Source organism: Artemia franciscana, chromosome 1 (genome assembly GCF_032884065.1).
Source record: "Artemia franciscana chromosome 1, ASM3288406v1, whole genome shotgun sequence".
NCBI lineage: Eukaryota > Metazoa > Arthropoda > Branchiopoda > Anostraca > Artemiidae > Artemia > Artemia franciscana.
In genome coordinates this window covers 30,783,757-30,803,059 of record NC_088863.1, presented here as the reverse complement: position 1 = coordinate 30,803,059, position 19,303 = coordinate 30,783,757, and the positions used below count along the sequence as shown (strand labels likewise).

The 19,303-nt window shown below is 34.7% G+C and overlaps 1 protein-coding gene across 3 annotated transcripts in view; it reads left to right on the top strand.

Moving 5' to 3' along the window:
* The window catches only part of LOC136028448 (alpha-sarcoglycan-like), a 72,975-nt gene that overhangs the window by 26,644 nt on the left and 27,028 nt on the right, over positions 1 to 19,303 (top strand). For all 3 annotated transcript variants that reach the window (XM_065706291.1, XM_065706301.1, XM_065706297.1), the window contains 3 exons: positions 2,016 to 2,217; positions 3,848 to 4,022; positions 16,884 to 17,113. In XM_065706291.1, coding sequence (XP_065562363.1) covers positions 2,016 to 2,217; positions 3,848 to 4,022; positions 16,884 to 17,113 — 607 coding nt within the window. The remainder of the gene's footprint in view (positions 1 to 2,015; positions 2,218 to 3,847; positions 4,023 to 16,883; positions 17,114 to 19,303) is intronic.

The following is a 19,303-nucleotide window of genomic DNA, read 5'->3' as shown; positions in this document are numbered from 1 at the left end:
GGGAACCTAGTGCCCCTCCCACGCACATTTCCCCCCAAAGTCACCGGATCAGAAATTTTGAGATAGCCTTTCTGTTCAGCTTATTCAAAAACCAATTAACTATGTCTTTGGTATGACTTAATCCCCCACAGTCCCCGGGGGAGGGGAGTTTGACCATTGTTTACATATTGTAATGTTATTATGAAGTGTACAGACGTTTTCAGGGGGACGTTTTGGCTTTGGGGTGGGGGTGGGTCAAGGGGAGAGGGTTACGGTGGTGGATATTTCCGTGGAGGAATTTATCATGAAGGAAGAGAATCTCCATGAAGGGGGCGCAGGATTTTCTAGCATTATTTAAAAAACAATGAGAAAATAAATAATGTTTTTTCATCTGGAAGTAATGAGTAGCATTAAAACTTAAACGAACATAAAATATTACTTATATAAGGGGTTCGTCTCCGCCACCAGACCTAGCTCTTTACGCTAAAGTATTTTTAGTAATTTCAACAATTTATTCTACGGCCTTTGTGATTCACGGATCATTCATAACGATTTGCGATAAAATTCAAGCTTTAGTGTAAAGAGTGAGGTATTGACGAGGGGGCAAACCCACTCATATGCGTAATAAAAAGGCACAAATATAGAAGTTCGTTACGTAAGCTAATTCGTAAGCTACATATGTTTATTACTAACAAAAACGTTCATACACAAAATAAAAATTCTTTTGCATTTTTAAGTAACCAAAAATTGGAGGGCAACTAGGCCTCCTCCCTCACCCTTTTTTTTATCAAAATCATCCTATCATAACTATGAGAAAGTCATTTAGCAAAAAAAAATAATATGCAAATTTCGTTTTAATTATTCATGTGCGGTGAGCCAAAATCAAAACATGTATTAATTCAAAAAACATTCAGAAATTAAATGAAAAACAATTTTTTTTTAACTGCAAGTAAGGTGCGACATTAAAGCTTCAAACGAACAGAAATTATTCCGTATATCAAAGGGATTCTCCTCTCCACAACGCCTCGCTCTTTACGCTAAAGTTTTTGTTATTGTTTTAAAAAGCAGAGTTGTGACAAAGAGTCAAACTTTAGCGTAGAGAACATGGCGTTAAGAAGGGGAGAACCTCTTTCATATATGGAAAAATATTTGTTCGTTTTAAGTTCTAGTGTCGCTCCTTACTTGCAGTTAAAAAAACGTATTTTTTTTTAAATTTAATTTCAGCCAAAGAACTAAGGACTAAAGGTCTTTTTTTTCCCAAAATAGGAAGAAATATCAGTTCTTTGGTTTAAATTGTGGACCATAGTCCGAAGACAAAAATCAGAAACGCTTTTATGCTTGTTTATTTGGAGTATGTTGAATAACTGGGATAGAACAGATTAAATGATACTTTTTCTTGTTGCTTCTGTGTAGATTTTTACTGAAATTCATTTGCTTAAGAGAGATTCAAGACAATTTCTAATATAAAGAAAGAAAAGTAAAACAGTGACACTCGATCTGTATTGACCAAGCACTGCATTGCCTCAGATTAAAAATATTGTGCCTATTCATTGCTATGATGAATAATCATGTATTTTTTGAACTTGCTTGAATTTTATGTGCATAATAAAAAGATGTTTATGCATACTTAGCTGACTACCTATTTTTGTTTTTATTACTGTGGCATGAAAATGTGGACTGAAAAAAGCGACAAAGTTACTTGACCCCCTAAAAACTATAAGAATAAAGTCCAGACATAGGAAAAAGGTGACTAATGTGCTTCTGTTAACAGCAAAAAGTCTAAAGAAGGATATAACTTCCTTCTCCCTCAATTGATTACTTTCCTCCATAAATAGTTTCTGTTTTTTTCACGATTTATTTACAAAATATATTTTATACTTTTTTTTTTGTTTTGATTGTTCAATTGAGGAGATTGTGTTATGTTCATATCTTCATATCTTACTTCATCATTAGCTTGAAGTTTTGTACGTAATATACTAGATAATTGCTCTAGGTTCTGATTAAGAAAAGGCGTATCAATTTTTATTTTTTTTTAGACCCAACAAGATATGAAGTACAGTTGAAAGTGAACAACTTTGATATCGGTGACTTTTTAGCCCGAGAGGGGATTTCACAGCTGCTGAATATTTTCCTTTTTGAGCTTTGGCCAGAAGCATCCCAAAGTCTTCGTATTACTTATCTATCCTCTGCTCTAGATCATGGTGCCAGAAAACCTCTTAAGCAGTCTGACGGTGAAGGGTGAGCAATTGTTTGGACTACCTTCTATTTTAACTTATCTGTTCCATAAAATTTATACACTTTGACTTTCAACGTCCATGTAAATTATAGACTTCAATAAAAGGGCTGCTAACTCTTTAAAAAATAATTTTTCCAACTCATTCTAACTTAGCAGGGCTTTCAGGAGCCTCCCCCTCCCCAGTTGATTTAAATTTGAAGTTGAACTTCGAATTATGGAAATTATTAGAACAAATAAATGAATCAAAAGCAAACAAAACAGAAAAACAAACAGAAAAGAGTAGTTAATTCATCTTAAAGCGTACAGAAATTTCCACAAATAAGATTAGGGCTAACTAATAGTGATCAAGCCTTCAGCTTGACCTAATTATTCATTTTACTTTTTGGTCGTTTTTTTTGCCTCATCCATAGTAATAGCTGTTACCTTTAGCTGGGCCTGAATGTTAATTGTAATTTCTGTCCGTCAAACTTCGCAATTTTCTCAGTCAAACATCATTTTTTTTTTCATTTGTAGTAATATCTGAACGGTCTGAGGTTTGACTTGTTTTATGACTATTTCTGTTTATTGAGTCGAATTTTGCTTTTTATTTTTTAAGTTTATTTCTGGAAACATTATTCTAAACTAATTTTTTAAATGGCAGGGAGGCATTAAAGCTTGCTACAAAGTTTCATTTCTACCGCAGAATGAACGTCGGTTTTGTATGTGAACTCCCATTATAATGCCGTAGAAAAGAAGATGAAAATGGAGGGAAAATACTTAACCAGCGTTGGCTTAGAAGTCTCTTAAATTTTTTTAAATATCAGCTGAAGGTTATGAAGGAACTTTTAAATGGTTCGTTAATCCCTAAAAATCAAATAGGGATTCTGGTTTTTAAATTTACTTTAAGCATTAGAAAAAAATATTGCATCTGACGTGCTGTTGATTGAGTCTCGATGTTTAAAATATAAAACTACTTTATTTTTACTTCATTTACATCAATTTTATCCCGTCAGTAAATGAACAAATAAAAAAAAGAATGAGATTTCGTTCCCAGTCAATTACCGTATGATTATTTCGAACACCTGGCTATGGTTTTGTTTATTTCTTCTTTTTTTTATCTTTTCTTGTTATGTGACCTTTGAGTTACTGGAACAGCTTTTCGTATGAAACTATGAGCTCTTTTTTAAAGATAGGTATTTGGTAGCCTCCCTTTTTTGGAATTTTTAGGTGGGCTTTCATTTGAGATGTGGGACAGTGCCACAACTTAAAAAGTATAGATTTGCTTTGGAAATAGAGATTGTCGCCAGACTGGTAAGAAGAAATGTATATTTTTCTTTTAAACTGGTGCTTATTTGTCAACCGTTACCTTCTAAGAACAGGCTAATTTTATGATGGCTTATGGGAAAAATTGTACAAAAAAAACTTTAAAAAAATTCTTTTGAAATAATATTTGGACATATCTTGCAACAATATAGGGAAATCACAAATATCTGGACTTTTAAGGGGGAGAGATTAACAGCTTTCATACTTTACTGGAGACAAATAATTATTCTGTTCATTACCTCTATCGCATAACATATTACCAAATATTGAACTGAAATAAATATCCTTATGTTCTTTTACCTTTGTTTTTGACTCTGTCTTTATTTTTAGAGTCTATTTGAGCTTTGGAAGCTCTTCGCCTTTTTCTGAAGTTCTGATTGAGCTACAGCGAGAAGTAGGGCCACTGTGGTCATCAAGACCTTGTCCTAGAGACTTCAAGAAAACGTCATTAGAAAAAAACTTTCGAAGTCGAGGATATATTTTGGATTGGTGTAGCTTCAGACTGGTAAGATGATAGGAATCGTAACTATTGTCCATATGAAAATGAAAACGAAAGTACCGACAAAAAGAAATTTATGAGAATATTGAAAAATTGCTCGAAAACACTCAAAATTAAAAGTATACTTTCCAAATTCTTTGATACAAAATGCTTTACTGGAGGTTTAAAGCCCTTCCCCTCTTTTGGAAAGTTAGGAAAGTTATATTTGAGCCCCATTTGTCAGTGACGTGTCTCTTTTTTCTTACATTAAAACATATCTTTAAACAATGGGCAACTTCCACAATTTACGGCCATTTCACACCTTGCTGAGGGATTTTTGGATCTGGAGAACCAAAAATGGGACTTTGAGCCACCCCCATTAATGTTATATGTATGGAAATATTGTGCTTCTTTCTACTAATGTCTACAATAGAGCATCTAGTATAATCTTTATAAATAAAATTGAATGTATGTCTCTATATGTGTGTGTCCATCATGCATTATTACACTGTTCATCCGGTCGCCAAGAAACTTTAAGAAGTTCTTTGGTACACTCTTGAGCCACTAAATTGCTCCCTCCCTCCTCAAGGCCCCTTTAATTCTTTTCGTGCTGACTGAAATTAAAGACACCTGAACACAAATACTTGACAGTTGCTTCTAGTCACATCATTCACATTTTCTGGATATTGGCTATCCAAAAACGTCTGACGGGTAAGTTAATAATCCTAAGTTATCTTTTTAAATACAATTGTTCTTGATTTACTAATTTTAAAAATATGATCGTTTACCAGGAGAATTTTCCTGAGAGGATTCTCCACGAGGTGGGGGGGGGGAGTATTTCCGTTGAAAAAGAGTTTTCCGCAGGTGAGAATTTTCTGGGGGTATAATTGTCTGGGGAGAGTGAATTTTTCTAGTGTCTATAAATTTAGAAACAAAATCGTTTCTAATACTCGGGCAAATTTCTGGTGGAGGGTTGTTTTCCACAGAGAAGTTTTTTTCGGATTGTTCTCTGGGGGGGGGGGGGTCCTTGAATTTTTCTTTCTTTTTAGATTGTAGCAACGCGCGGCGTGTAAGCTAGTCCATAATCAAATCTGGAAATAGTGAGTAATATCAGTAATTTGCAACGGGACTGTGTCAGTCATGTCCAGATGTATAATATCGTTAAACCTAACAACACGTCCTTCATTACCAGTTACTAGAGTACAGCGGGTGTGGAACTTCCTCCAGAGAAGGAAAATTGAAGTTGGGGTCGCTTTGTAGCAATCACTATTACTTCTCTCTATTAATATTTACGAAAAAAACTCTACAATTATCTGTATAAAAAGGGTATTTTTAAAACCAATATCATAAAATATATGGATAGAGAACTAATTTTCATTAGACATTTTAATTGGGAATGGGTGTACGAAAAAGCTAAAATGACATCGTTTGAATTCCAATGAAACTTAGTGCAGAGAAAGATGTAGTATCATACTTGTGTCTTGGATATTTGGGCCCAGTCTGAGCTCTGTGGGGGGACACTGGATCTCTAAGTTTTGTCTTCTGGACAAATGCTAGAAATAGTTGTTGGACCTCCCGTTGATTTTTGATTTAAAATCAAGTTGCCTTCAAGCCATGGCTAATTGAAAAAATATCCAAGACAGATAGTCTGAGTAAAAAGGCAAAGCTGAATTAAATTTCCATCAAGCCATGGCTAATTTGAGAAAAAGCCAAGACAGATAGTCTGACTGAGAGGCAAAGCTGGCATAAGCCTTTTTTCAGGATTGTATAAGATGATGTCATTTTCAGTTGTTGATAGATTCTCTATTATCCATCTATCCATTCTAGGACAGAAAAAAGAAAAGGAATTTCAAGTGTAATCCTATACTAGAAAATAAAACTAAAAATAGAATATATATATATATATATATATCCTTAACTTTTACTCCTTTTTTATCGCAAAAATTAAGAAAAGAAACAAATATAGCAATATTTAGAAACTAGACTTTAAAAACACGAAATACCAACAGATTGCTCCTTAAAGGATTAAAAATAATATTTGACACAGAAGTTGCGTAATATCTATTCATTTTCTGCGCCATAAGTTCATATTTGACAAAGAAAAAAAGATTGATATTTTTCTTGAGTCATTATAGTCTTAGAGAAATTACAGAAATTCAAACAAATTATGTATGTTGAATTGTAATATAAGTAAATGAGATATGTAGCATACATATAGTGAAGAGGAACGTCGATTATATCCAATTTGTAGTAGATTACTGAAAAACAAGCTCAACCCATATATACGTAAAATAACAAAGACAATCAAGAAATTTTGAATAATTAGCCCCATAAGAGTTTGAACCCCATAAGTGCCAGATTAGCATTCCAAAAGATTTTATCAGTTTTTTTCAACCTTAATCGTTCCTTAACCTGTATTTGGTCCTAATCTAAGTAGTAATAATAGTAGTAATAGCAATTTATTATCCAAAAAATAACAGAGACAAAATCAATCGGTAGCACACCAAAAACGTCGCTTGCGAGGGTGTGCTTCTAACAAAAAAGAACAAAAAATAGAAGAGAAAAAAATAATAAAAACAAAGAACAAAAAAAAACACGTTAATCAATAATATGCAGAAGGGTGAAACCGTGTGCTGAAAAAAACTTACATAAATATCATACACAGTAAAACGATATAATATCATGATCCAAAAGCAAAAAAAAAACAAAACAATTATTGTCAATTTTAATTCCATCAATCTCAGTCTGTTCCGGAGGTATACTTACCAATCAACACCACACGCAGCTCAGATTTGAATTGACTAATGGGTAATTCCTGTGTACTTGGGACAAGCTTATTCCAAAGCTTAGCCCCCCTATAAATAGCTGAAAAAGCAGTTTTACTAGAAACCAGGCGAGGAGCCTCAATATCTCCACTTGTCCGAGTTCTGTGACTATGAACGTTGGACCTTTCATGAAATACTCCTGTAAAACAGTCTGGAACGCACCCATAATAATGCTTGTACATAAAAACCAGTGTATAAAAATCACACAATCCAGCTTCAGGCATTATATTAATTATACTGTACATTAACCTGACCGAATCCCGGTTCCCTATTCCACAAAATGACCAAATGGGATTATTCTGCAGTACACGGATTGGGCGAAGTATTGAGGGGAAAGTACCAAGCTATGCAGACGAACAATACAAAATATACGGATGTATCAGAGAAAAATATAATAACGGTAAAACATATGAAGGAAAAAAGTGTTTTAATTTATGGATAAATCCTAAATTCCATGATAATATTTTATTTATAGATTTTACATGGTACTTACATGATAAATTTTCGTCAATATTAATCCAAGGTACTTAGCGGAACTTGACCGCTTAACAATTCCCTTCGGTGAAGGTATTTCCGTGATCGAAGAATAATGATTTGGAGACTGTGAAAAGATCACAAAATTTGACTTACTTATATTTAGGTCAAGCCGGTTTATCTTCAACCAAAGATATGTCATAGTCATTGCTGCATTAATGGTAGAACTAAATTATTGTTCAGTTGAAACAACACACATCAATGTCGCATCATCAGCAAATAAGGGTGTAGTGATCCTGGATCCAGAAGGTGCAGGATCGACTAGATCCCCAATTCTAGAAGTAGTTGAAACAGCATTTGGCAGATCATTAATAGAAATCAAAAAAAGAGTAGGATCTAATACAAGGCCCTGGGGGACACCACATTTAACAAGACTTGCTTGAAGAAAATCCATTAATGTGAACGTACTACTCTCTATTTTGGAAGTAATCACAAAGCCAAAGAAATCCCTCTTAGTCTATAAAATTCACATTTTCGCAATAGTATTTGTGGTCAACACTGTCAAATGCCTTAATCAAATCCAGAAACAAAACAGCTACTCTAAGCTTATTATCAAGGGCTTCATTAATTACCGAAGTTATATATGGTAATGTCATCTCTGTAGTTGAAACCAAATTGAATTGGATTTAACAGCTTATGCAGTCCCAAATGATCGTATATTCTAGTGTTTTTACGCTTTTCTAGAACACGAGAAATAGCAGGTAAGACCGAAATAGGCCGCTAATTTCCAAGATCATTCTTATTACCGCCTTTAAAAATAGGAGTTATCTTAGCAACGTTCAAGCAATCAGGAAACGTTCCCCGTTTCAAACACAAATTAATAGGGGAAGTAAGAATATCAGCAATATAAGGAAACGCTGTTTTTAACACAAGCAGATTAAGTGAATCACTACCAGCCGATGTACTTTTCATCCCAAAGGTAATTTTCTCTACTTCATCACGAGAGAAGGGCTTCATATGCATAGAAATGTCATTTGGAGTATTCACAAAAAACTCCAAAGGAGGATCATCATCAGAAGGTACAATACGGGACGATAAATTTACGCCAATGTTAGCAAAATGTTGAGAAAGAGCATCATATACATCTTCTGGTTTATTCGTTGGCAAACCATTCTGCATTACTACTTCATCGGGAAAAATAGCGTTTCTTGTCGATATTACGCTTTTAATTATTTTCCATGTTTTTGCAGGGTTACCACAAGTTTCAGTGAATTTATTTTCTAAATATTTTTTTTTATATTTCTCAGTAATGTATTAAGGGCATTCCTATAATTTATATAAATTCTTGAACCAATCGGATCATTTCCTTTATTTAAGGAATTCTTATAAAGTTGATCTCTTTTATTAATACAACTTAACAAGCTAGGCGACAGTCATGGTTTCTTATGATTCTTTTTCCTCGATGGTGAACGAACCATTATATAATTTTTGTCGTTATCAGAATCAACCTATCATAAAATCTTCGGAAATTAATAGTTATATCCGTAGGATCGACCAAATTATTCCAGTAGACCTCTGCCATTGCCTGCTTAAACTGGCTAAGCACGTGCATTGGACTCTTTGGAATTATTGGTGCTGGCTTTCGGGGAATACAAACCTCAAGTTTTGTTGAAATCCCAAAGGACCTGATACATCTGTAATAATAACTCTTCGACCTGAAATATTCAAATCTGAAAAATTATTGTCAATAAGCTTCGATGATGAGATGGTGACTTGTGTCCATATATTAATAGTAGGAAATAAACCATAGGACATACAAAACTGCAAACAATCTATAGAAACGCTCGTATCAAGCTTCTGAAGGTCAATTTTAAAACCCCCGAGCAATATAAATGGATGTGAACCAGTCGGTAATTTCTCAAGCTGCTCATCCAGAAGATCGATAAAGATTGGTATGGAGCCAGTTAGCGACCTATATAATAAAATAACAAATACATCTGTAGGTTTCAGCCTAAGCTGAAGAATAAATGATTCAAATAACATTTCCTGATATACTACTAGGTCATTTCTTATCAAATCCGAATAGTGCTTCGAATATATGCTCCATCTCCTCCATGTTGTCTAATCTGTCGATTCCTAGTGTAAAATTTGTATCCTGGAATTTGTAAGAGAGCTGAGTTGTTGTCATTTAGCCAGATGTCAGTAAGACCGATAACCTGAAAAACAGAAAGTTTACATATTTCATTTAAAAAATTAAACGAAGAATTTAGCCCTTGGCAATTAAGATGGAAGACTTTGAGGCCTCTCGCATTTCCATACTCAGATTGAATTCCATCTTTAGACAAATATTTGGAACTAATAGATTTATAATGCCCTGGTATTCCAGTGTCATAACTCCGATGCAGCTGTTCTGTAAATATACCTCCGAAATCTATATTCGAAGCTTCCAGATTATTAAGAGGGCTAATGCCCGGGAATCACGATCATAATTATCCATTGTTATTAAATTAAAAAAAAAACCCATCGGTACATGGTTTCAATAATAATAAAGATAACAAACAGATACAAAAAACAAAACAAAAATAATCTATTTCAAAACACTAATAAGAAAAAAAAACAGGCCATGAAAATATTACCTGTAACCCGTTCATCTATCAAGCTCAAGCTCCTAACGCAACGGCTCAGAACTTAGTAATTCACACAAACCACAACATCATAAGATCACTCAAAAACTAGCATAACAAAACTTCAATAAGACTTGATCAACCAAAATATACAAATTACGGTATCAACAGACCCTTTGCATTGTACCAAGGCACTTTAGCTATTGTGTTATTATTATTTTTTTTTTTTTTACACAAATAAAAGGGGGTAAACATTCCACTCCTTTTTCTACTAGACATTTACGGGTATCCAGGAGTTCTTTGCGAACACGAGACTTAACATCATCGCCGATAAAAATATTCTTATACACATTAAAGTGTTTCTCTTTAGACTTTTTCGCATTACTCGAAATAGAAAATTGAAGCTCTGTATTGTCCACTTAAAAAAAAAAAAAAAACTTTTTAGAAAACTGAACAACACTAAAAGACGGCAAATTTCCGCTATCCGATGACAATCCATGCACCAGTATATCCGAAATCAGAGACAGAGGCCCCAAAATAATAAGTTCCACATTTTATCGCGATTTTCTTCAACAAACTATTGACGGACTACTGAATTCACTTCCTCGTTGCATTTATTAATTATCTCCGATTGTCCCGCCACAATATTCTTCAAAACCAGAAGTTCTGATTTCAGTGTTCAAGTTCATTCTCAAGCACATTATTTTTATTTTCTATTGATGTAACACGATTGGTCGCTGCACTTAAATCGGTTTTCATCTCCAAGACATTATGCTGGAGTGCCTCAATATTCGTATTTATGGACTGGACTATTTCCAGGATTTTCATAATATTCTCAGCATTTAACATCTCACAATCAGCGAGAACGCTACCGTCAGAATTACTTGTCGACTTCATCGTGGGGTCTGATAATTCAGCTTCAATTCGGTTACGTTTACCTCTGCCTTTCTTTTCCATATAATAATATGAAAATAAAACTACTCGCCTACCTTTATATGAAATAATTTTTTACTCACGCTAGTTCAGAGCCTGCAATGTACATATGCCGTTAAAAGGACACGGCTAACACCCCCAAATATGATCTTTTTAAAATAGAAATCACTGTCCAAAAATTACAGGGCGCAGGAAACCCCTTCTCATCCAATTATCAGTTAAAGTTATTTCATGCTATCACGGTTATTCACAGAGTCACAAATATTACATTGCATTCGCTGCGTTAGGTTAAATGCAGTCAAACAAGTTCATCATTAACTGCTGTATAAGAACTCATTGAACTGAATATGTTTACATAACATATTCAAATAAAAAATCATTCTCCTTTTGCTAGAATCCCATATCAGTGCTAATTTGGATGTAAAATAGCGTACATATAGCAGACATCTTGCCGTGTGCTTTTTCTTTTGTGTTTTACCATATTGGATTTTTTTTTAAATATGATTTTTCCTCCCATTTTTGTGTTTGTTTTCTTGTTTAACATCTGTCTTTTTTTCACATTTTTCAGAATGTTTTAAGGCTAATTCTTTTTTTTTCGTTGATTAAGGCTTTTAAATGTGAAGTCGAAGTCGGATTTTTATTATTATTTTTTCTTGTATAAAAGGTGTTTATTTTTTGGTTAAATGTTAAAAGAATTTATTAGTTTTTGATATATTTTCGTTTCAGTTTTTTTTTTTTTTTTTTTTTTTTTTTTTTTTTTTTTTTTTTTTTTTTTTTTTTTTTGTGCATAGTCATCTTCATGAGCGAGAGGTTAAAAACTTGTGCACAACTACTGCACCTTTTATAGGTTTTCGATACACTTAAGGGAAGAAAAATCATTGTCTCCTAGAATTAAGTGTTTACACATTTAACAAAATCAATTAATTGTTTAGAATTAAATGTTTACAAAAATCAATTAAGTTATTATAAATAATAATCTTGGTTGCAGTGGTAGCTGAATCCTAGTAAAGAGCGAACCGCGGCCTATAAAATATAATGTCGCAGTTCCTGAAGTATTAGCGGTTTATTTACTAGTTTATAATTCTGCAAAATGACAAATAGCTTTACAGTACTAACCAGGTTCAATAAGGTTATATTACAAGTCTTAATCCGTCTGTTGTTTCGGAAGTTCCACTATCTATTGTTACTAGCCTTATCTCTGCGTTGAATTTATCATTTTTATGGAAAGTAATCAACAGCAAAGAAACAAAACCAAAGCAAGGGGCTAGATACTAGTGCCGATGTATTTAACAGACTGAAGGCTATTGCAATACTTCATGTTGCCTATACAACGGAAATCTAGTTCAAACTCAGACAAAACAAAGGTCATAATAAATAAATGAAGGGATCCTAAGAGGAGCAGAAATTAAAATGAATAACCAAGTCAAATCTGAAACAATTATGTATTAACATTCTTAAGGTGAATATAGCTGCTGGGGAAAAATCAGGAAAAGAAGTTCACATATCTCGAAATACAGTGGATTCTTTGAACGGTCAACTCGGATGTACTATTCACCGACATCAATTTCTAATTTGACCCGCATTTGCCATGACTATACATAAGTCGCAAGGTCAAACTTTTGAATTTGTTGGCGTCGCCCTTAGTTCTACTGTTTTTAATCATAGTATGTTACACTAGGTATTTTGTCGTGTTATAAGACAATGTAGCTCAAAATTTCTGCTACCTACTGAAAACAAACGGCGATCATATAATTAAGTGCGGAAGGAAGCTCTGACAACTGCCAACAAAAATTCTTATTGTTAGAGTTATATTTCTTTTTTTAATTAATTAAGCTATTAAAATATTCATATATATTGCATCATTAACATTTCAGGTCACAAGAGACAATGAGAATGCATGTAAAGAAGCCTGCCGCATGCTTGGGCCTGCCGCGTATTATCACAGGGTAGCTGTATTGAACCTGTGGTGACGTCATGATATCAAGAAAGGACTCTTGAACGGCAGACTCAAAATGTCTGCCGTTACAAGACAAACGATAATCTATATATAGAAGCCTGCCGTATCCTGAGTGCTGGGGTCTGGTACTGTACAATATACTTCATGCTTGCTATGTTCTAGCATACTGAAATCTAGAGGTGCTTTTCTGAAAATTCGCCTTTTGCATACGTCGCATTCCTATGGTTTTCCATCATTACGATTGCTCATTTAAGAGTCAAATTAGTCGTCTGCCGGAATTTCTGTCGCATCTTTCGCTTTCCTTATGGACACTGGCTGCTCAACTGCTGAGTCAAGTGTGACTTTTCAGAAAATGTTGTCTTGCATGGTTCATATTCATTTTTTTTGTCCATTGTGGATTCTCATATGCGCAGTCAAACTTGACTTCTGAGAAAACTTCTCGCATCGTCTATATGCCAATGGTTTATAAACATGACTACTATATTTTATTTAACATAGCCAAGGTTTGGTATAAACCTGCGATGACGTCATGGAACTGAAAAACCGTCATTGTTGTTCTATGAATTTGTTAACATGGCGTCATTTTATGATGAAAAACGAGGATACCAATCCTGAGGTCAAAATAAACATATAAATTTTCCAAAAAAGATGTTTTTTCAAAAAAGTAATGAGCCAAATGAATTTAATATGTGTTGTACGCTAGGGTTTATGCCGATTAAGTAGATTCTAATTAGATGCAAGTGTCACTTTCACTTTAGTTTCTGGGGTATTTTATTATTTTATCATTTTCTGGGAATATCTTTTGGGTTTCGTTTGGGAATATGTCAATTTGGGTATATATAGATAAGGGGAGTGATTTCATGAGTACACTTGAATTTCGAGTTCAGTTGAGTAAACTGTGTTGAGTATATTTTGATATATTTATGTTTCTAGTTTAATTATGTAAAATAAAATATAGTAGTAGCCAAGCTCTAGCTTCCGTTCAGGCGTAGGATTGAGAACCAACCAAAGGTACTATATTACCAATAAGATTATAGTACATAATAATGGCGGAGCGGCGGGCCTGAAAGGGGGAGAGAGTTTTACTAGTCCTAGTTAAAATGTATTTAGTTGCATATTATGCGACTTTAGATTAGAATGGGTAGCGGGTGATTAAAAGTGCTGCGAGGTTTGGGTTTCGACATATTTATTTCTTTTCTTTTATTTTTGTCAGCTCATGTCTTTGTAGAATGGAAGCTCAGACTATACTAAAATTGGTAGAGTCACTGGCGGTGTATGATGGGAAATCTGACCTTAGTGAATTCATTAAAAAGACCGAGATTATTTCAAAAATCATTGAATGGGAAATTTTGAAAGCTTACTTGGGCTTAAAACTATCAGGAGATGCATTTCAGTTCTGGACATCGGCTCCTTTTGAGACCCTAGAAGATTTCAAATCCGCATTTTTGTTAAGGTTTGCGATAACCACAAAATATCGTGAGTTAAAATACGGTAAATTTGAACTCAAACCCAACCAGTCGGTAGTTGAATATGCATCTTTAGTGAAACAGGCTTGGGAAGAGAAGTTTGGAAATAATGTCAACCCTTCCATTATCATTCACGATCTTGTTAATGGGTTGCCAGACACTTATGCTAAACTTCTTCTCGAAAAGAAGCCGACAACGTATGCTTCTGCTCTAGCTACTTTATCACATGCAGAGGACGTGCAAACAGCGCTAAGGCTTCGCAAAAGTGGTGGTGGTTTAGAAGCAGTTAATGCTGTGGGCTCCACCAATTACCGAGGTCGGGGCAATTTTAACCGGAGGGGAAATTTACGGCTTGTGTACGAAGCCCGGCAACTGCCAAAAAGTGTCTTTTCATATGGGTCCAAACCCAGAAAAGATCCGCGCTGTCGAGAAACGGGATTTCCCTTCAAATTTAGCGGAACTTCGTTCTGCTCTCGGACTATTTTCTTGGTTCCGGAAATATATTCCTTGTTTTTCAGAATTAACTTCACCGCTTACTGAGTTGACTAAAAAGAACGTGCCTTTTGAATGGACAGAATTACACGGTTCTGCTTTCAATTCATTGAAAGAAAAGCTGATTTCATCACTCATTTTAGGATTGCCTAGGATTGGAAAAGGTGACTATGTTTTAGCTTGCCACGCTACAAATTCTGCCATTGCAGCTAAACTTTCTCAAGTTCAGGACGGACGAGAGGTTGTCATACATTATGGTTCGCGCATATTAAATAAGGCGGAACAAAATTATTCTGTTAAGGAAAAGGAATGTCTTTCTGTAGTTTATTTCACCAAACTATATCGCTAGTACCTTTATGGGGTTAGATTTAAGGTAGAGACTGACCACCAAAGTTTTAAGTCGCTGTTAGCTACAAAAGAGCCGGCGGGACGAACAGTCCGCTGGGTTCTTAGTCTCCAAGATTTCGAATTTGAAGTAGTTTATAGACCTGGCTCCCAAAATAAGGTCCCTGACGCTTTGTCGCGCTTGCCAGTTGTAAACGCTGTGGTGGATTTTGACTCTTTTCCAATACTGCCTCAGGCTATTGACATGGAAGAAGTAAGAAAGGCGCAGAAGGTTGATAGATTTTGTTCTAGCATTGTCATGTATCTCGCTTCTAAGCACATTATGCCGTTAGATGTAGAAAAGCTTGTTATTAGAGAAATCCAGAACTTTGTTATAGAAAATGGTGTTCTGTGTCATGTGTCAACTGTTTCTGGTAAATGTAGAAAGGGAGAATACAGCATAGTTCCTGTCATTCCCAACAACCTCGTTCCTAAAATAATGGAGTATTTTCATGATTCTCCATACGCTGGTCATTTTTCGACAGCAAAAACTTTCTCAAGATTAAAAGACCGTGTATTCTTTCTAAGTATGTATGCAATTTGTAAACGTTTTTGCGAATCGTGTCCCACTTGTATCTCCAGGAAGCCTATGAATTTTGACACACAAGGCTCCACTACAAGAATTACCACTTCCGTCAAATGTTTTATAGAAATGATTTCAATAGATTTAGTAGGCCCATTGCCTAAAACAGTTAATGATAATACTTACATTCTCTCCATATTAGATTATTTTATGCGCCATATTCGTCTTGTTAATATTGTAGATGCCAAAGCCCAGACAGTTTTACGTGCTTTAGTTGAAAATTACTGCCACATTTTTGGATTCCCTACTTCCATTTTGTCCGATAATGGTAGTCATTTCAAAAACCAAGAATTTCAAGATTTTTGCCATAAATTGGGAATAAATCACCTTTTTACGTCACCGGAACATGCTCAAAGCGATGGAGCCCTTGAAAGAAGACATCGGGAAGTTGCCTCAATCCTTTCGCAGTATGTCAATCAGTAACACCGAGGGGATTGGGATGCATGGACTTCTTATGTTTCGTTTGCTATGAACACGGGTAAACATAATATGACCCAAGAAAATAGTTTCTTTCTCGTGTTTCTGCGGGATGTCATTTTTCCTGCAGAAAAAGCTATAGAACAGCATACAACATATGAATAATCTGGTCAAATTAAATGCAAATAGAAATTACCACAAACATGGGTTGTGCTATCACTCCCTAAGCCTTGTAAAGGCCAAAGTGTCATTTATGCTTTATTAACAAAAAAGAATAATAATAATTTTTTATGAACCGATCGATTCAGTGTTTTTCTGTCAACCGTTTTTCTAACTCAGGGACAAACAAAAGAGGGCCATCAACGTAGTACTTACACAAAAAAAACGTGTTTCGTAGATGCAAGGGAAGGCCCAGTAGAAACTTCAGGTAATTGCATAAGCCTGAACGAACACGAAGCTGATAAGTGTTTGTAATCCAATGTCATAACGGGGAAATGTAATGCGACTGCTGAGAATAACCGAGCTAAAACGACTAGAAGCAACAGAGATAATCATAGCCTTTAATACTCTAGAATTTTTCAAAATGCCGCTATATTGTTGTATCTCATATGTTTTGTCTTTAACAGTTTATTTTCTACCTTTCAGTTTCCATTGTTTATTGTTTGCAGCATATTAGTTCAAAATTACTAGACTTGACTGTAAATTTAGCTTAAAAATTTGATGTTAATTTCAGGTGACTTGTGAAGATCAAGATGATCAACTCAAGGATACAGAGGATACTTTACGAGTTAGTGCAGTGGATGGTAAAAAGGATGAATATATTTGGGTTGCTCCTGCTAAGGACCAACTTCCAAAGAGATCCTACATAGTTGACTCAATTTTGGCAATATTTTCTCCCATTGTATTCGGAATCATCTTATTATGTGTCACGAGTTTAGTTCTTACTATTTATCCACCTGGAGAGTAAGTGTTGCTTATTTGTATTTAAACCGTAATTGAGTTTTATGGATAATGCTATTGGGCAATAGGGGAATGGAGTAAGGTATATGTGGAATAGGGTAATTAATGATCTTCGGTGTATTCCAGGACTCAATTACCAATAGCGAGAAATGATTCTTTATTTTGTTTCAAGACAACGGATAACAAACAATCGTAGGCAATGTTTGGAACAGACTACGATGTTATCCCGTTTCATAAATTAAATAAACATAAGTTTTTTGCAAATGAAAATAATGAGCTACATTAAAACTTAAAACGAATAGAATTATTCCGTATATGAGAGGGACTGGACCTTCCTCAATCACCCCCTCTTTACGCTAAAGTTTTTTTTAATAATTTAAAAAAGCTTCTTATTCCAGAACGTCCTTGTATTTCAGGAGTAGTTCTTATAGAATTAGAACGAAAAGTCAAAATTTAGCGAAAAGAGCGAGGGATTGAGGAGTAGGCAGTCCCCTTCATATACAGAAGAATTTTGTTTGCTTTAGGTTTTAATGTTGCTCCTTACTTTGAGTTGAAACACTTGCTTTATATATTTAATTTCTGGTCGTTTTTCAAATAATGTTGGGAAATCCGCCTTCCCCCTCCGTGGAAAATCCCCATCCCATGTAAGATTTACCCGTGTAAAATTCTTCCCGTGTAAACTCCCCCCTTCCCCCCTGGATAATTCCATATCTCGCTGAGAATTCCCACCGGACAATGCTTCCTTAAAAATTCTGCTTATTTTTATTTGAACAAAGATTTGTTTTTATTTAATTTCTGATTGTTTTTCAAAGCACATCGGAAATCTCCCTCCTCTACATGGAAGATTCTTTCTTCAGTTTCTCCTGATTTTTCTCTTGGAAAATTCTTCCATGGAGAATTTATCCTGCGGAATTCCCCCTCTCTCATGGGAATTATTCTCCCAGACAATCCGAGCCCCATAGAATATTCTTCCCCGGAAAATTCCCAAGTAACATCTCTACATGTAAAATTGAGTCGCCAAAGAGATAGGAAGAAAAAAAAAATCTTATTGGAACCCTAGCAGATTCTTTCCTTTTAAAATTTTCTCTTGAAAATTTTCACTCCGCAAACTCCCCACTCCGTGGAAAATTCTCTTCGTGGAAACAGGGACCCCTGAAAAATTCAAATAAATAAACACGCTTCCGTGATCTTTCTTCTGCCAAAAATACAAAATCCCAAATTTTTGCCGATAGGAGCTCCAAACCGCTGCAGCAGGATTCTCTGATATGCTGACTCTGACAATGTGATTCTCATTAAAATTTTCTTCACTTTTTGAGGGTGTTCCATTCCGCTTTTTCAAAAATCAGGTACATTGTTTCAGGTTCTTGGTCCTTGATGTGATCATTAAGCTTATTGAATTTTATAAATGAGGAATCAACAAAAAAAGTCATTTTTTTATGTATGTATTGTTATCAAAAATCCGGTTTTTGGAAGTTTGGTTACTATTGGGTCGAGCCGCTCCTTTCTTACTGCTCGTTACCATAAACTGTTTGATTTTAAACATTCTAGGTGCTAAATCTGTTGTTAATTGCTACAAGGCTGAAGATAGTAATTTAGTTCTGGAACGTGCCAATCGATCTAGTCAAAAGAACAATAATAAACAAAATTCAAAAAGCAAATATATTTAGCATGAATTTTTTCAGTTCGGTGCTTTAAAGAGTATTGGTAGTTCCCTAACTAATGAATTTTCGTCACTTTGGTATACATCGTTATTATGGATGACACAACTAAGTTAAAAGTCATAAGTTAAAACATATGAGCACAGCTATATTTAAAAAGATGGACTTCATCTAATTGGATTCCAGTTGGCCGAGTTTATTTTTCTTCAGGTCGCACTGATATTAATCTTACGGTGTGTAGTTCCCCAAAACATAAGGTTTTCTAACAGACTTCTTTTTTTGTTTTTATTTAAGACTCAAAAAGAATTTAGGGCTCAAAAATCTATGTTCTTTTGATGGAAGTAAATAAACTCAAGACACTGACTATCTGGAGCTTAGGGTTCTTCTATTATTTTGATTTCCTCGACCTAGTATGTCTTGGTAAGGCTTTCAAAATCTGAGTCAGTGGAAATTTTAAATTACACAAACATTGTGCAAACAAGAGCCAATTTTCAATTGATTTAGCTGAGAGTCGTTTGCGCTATTCCCAGGTTTC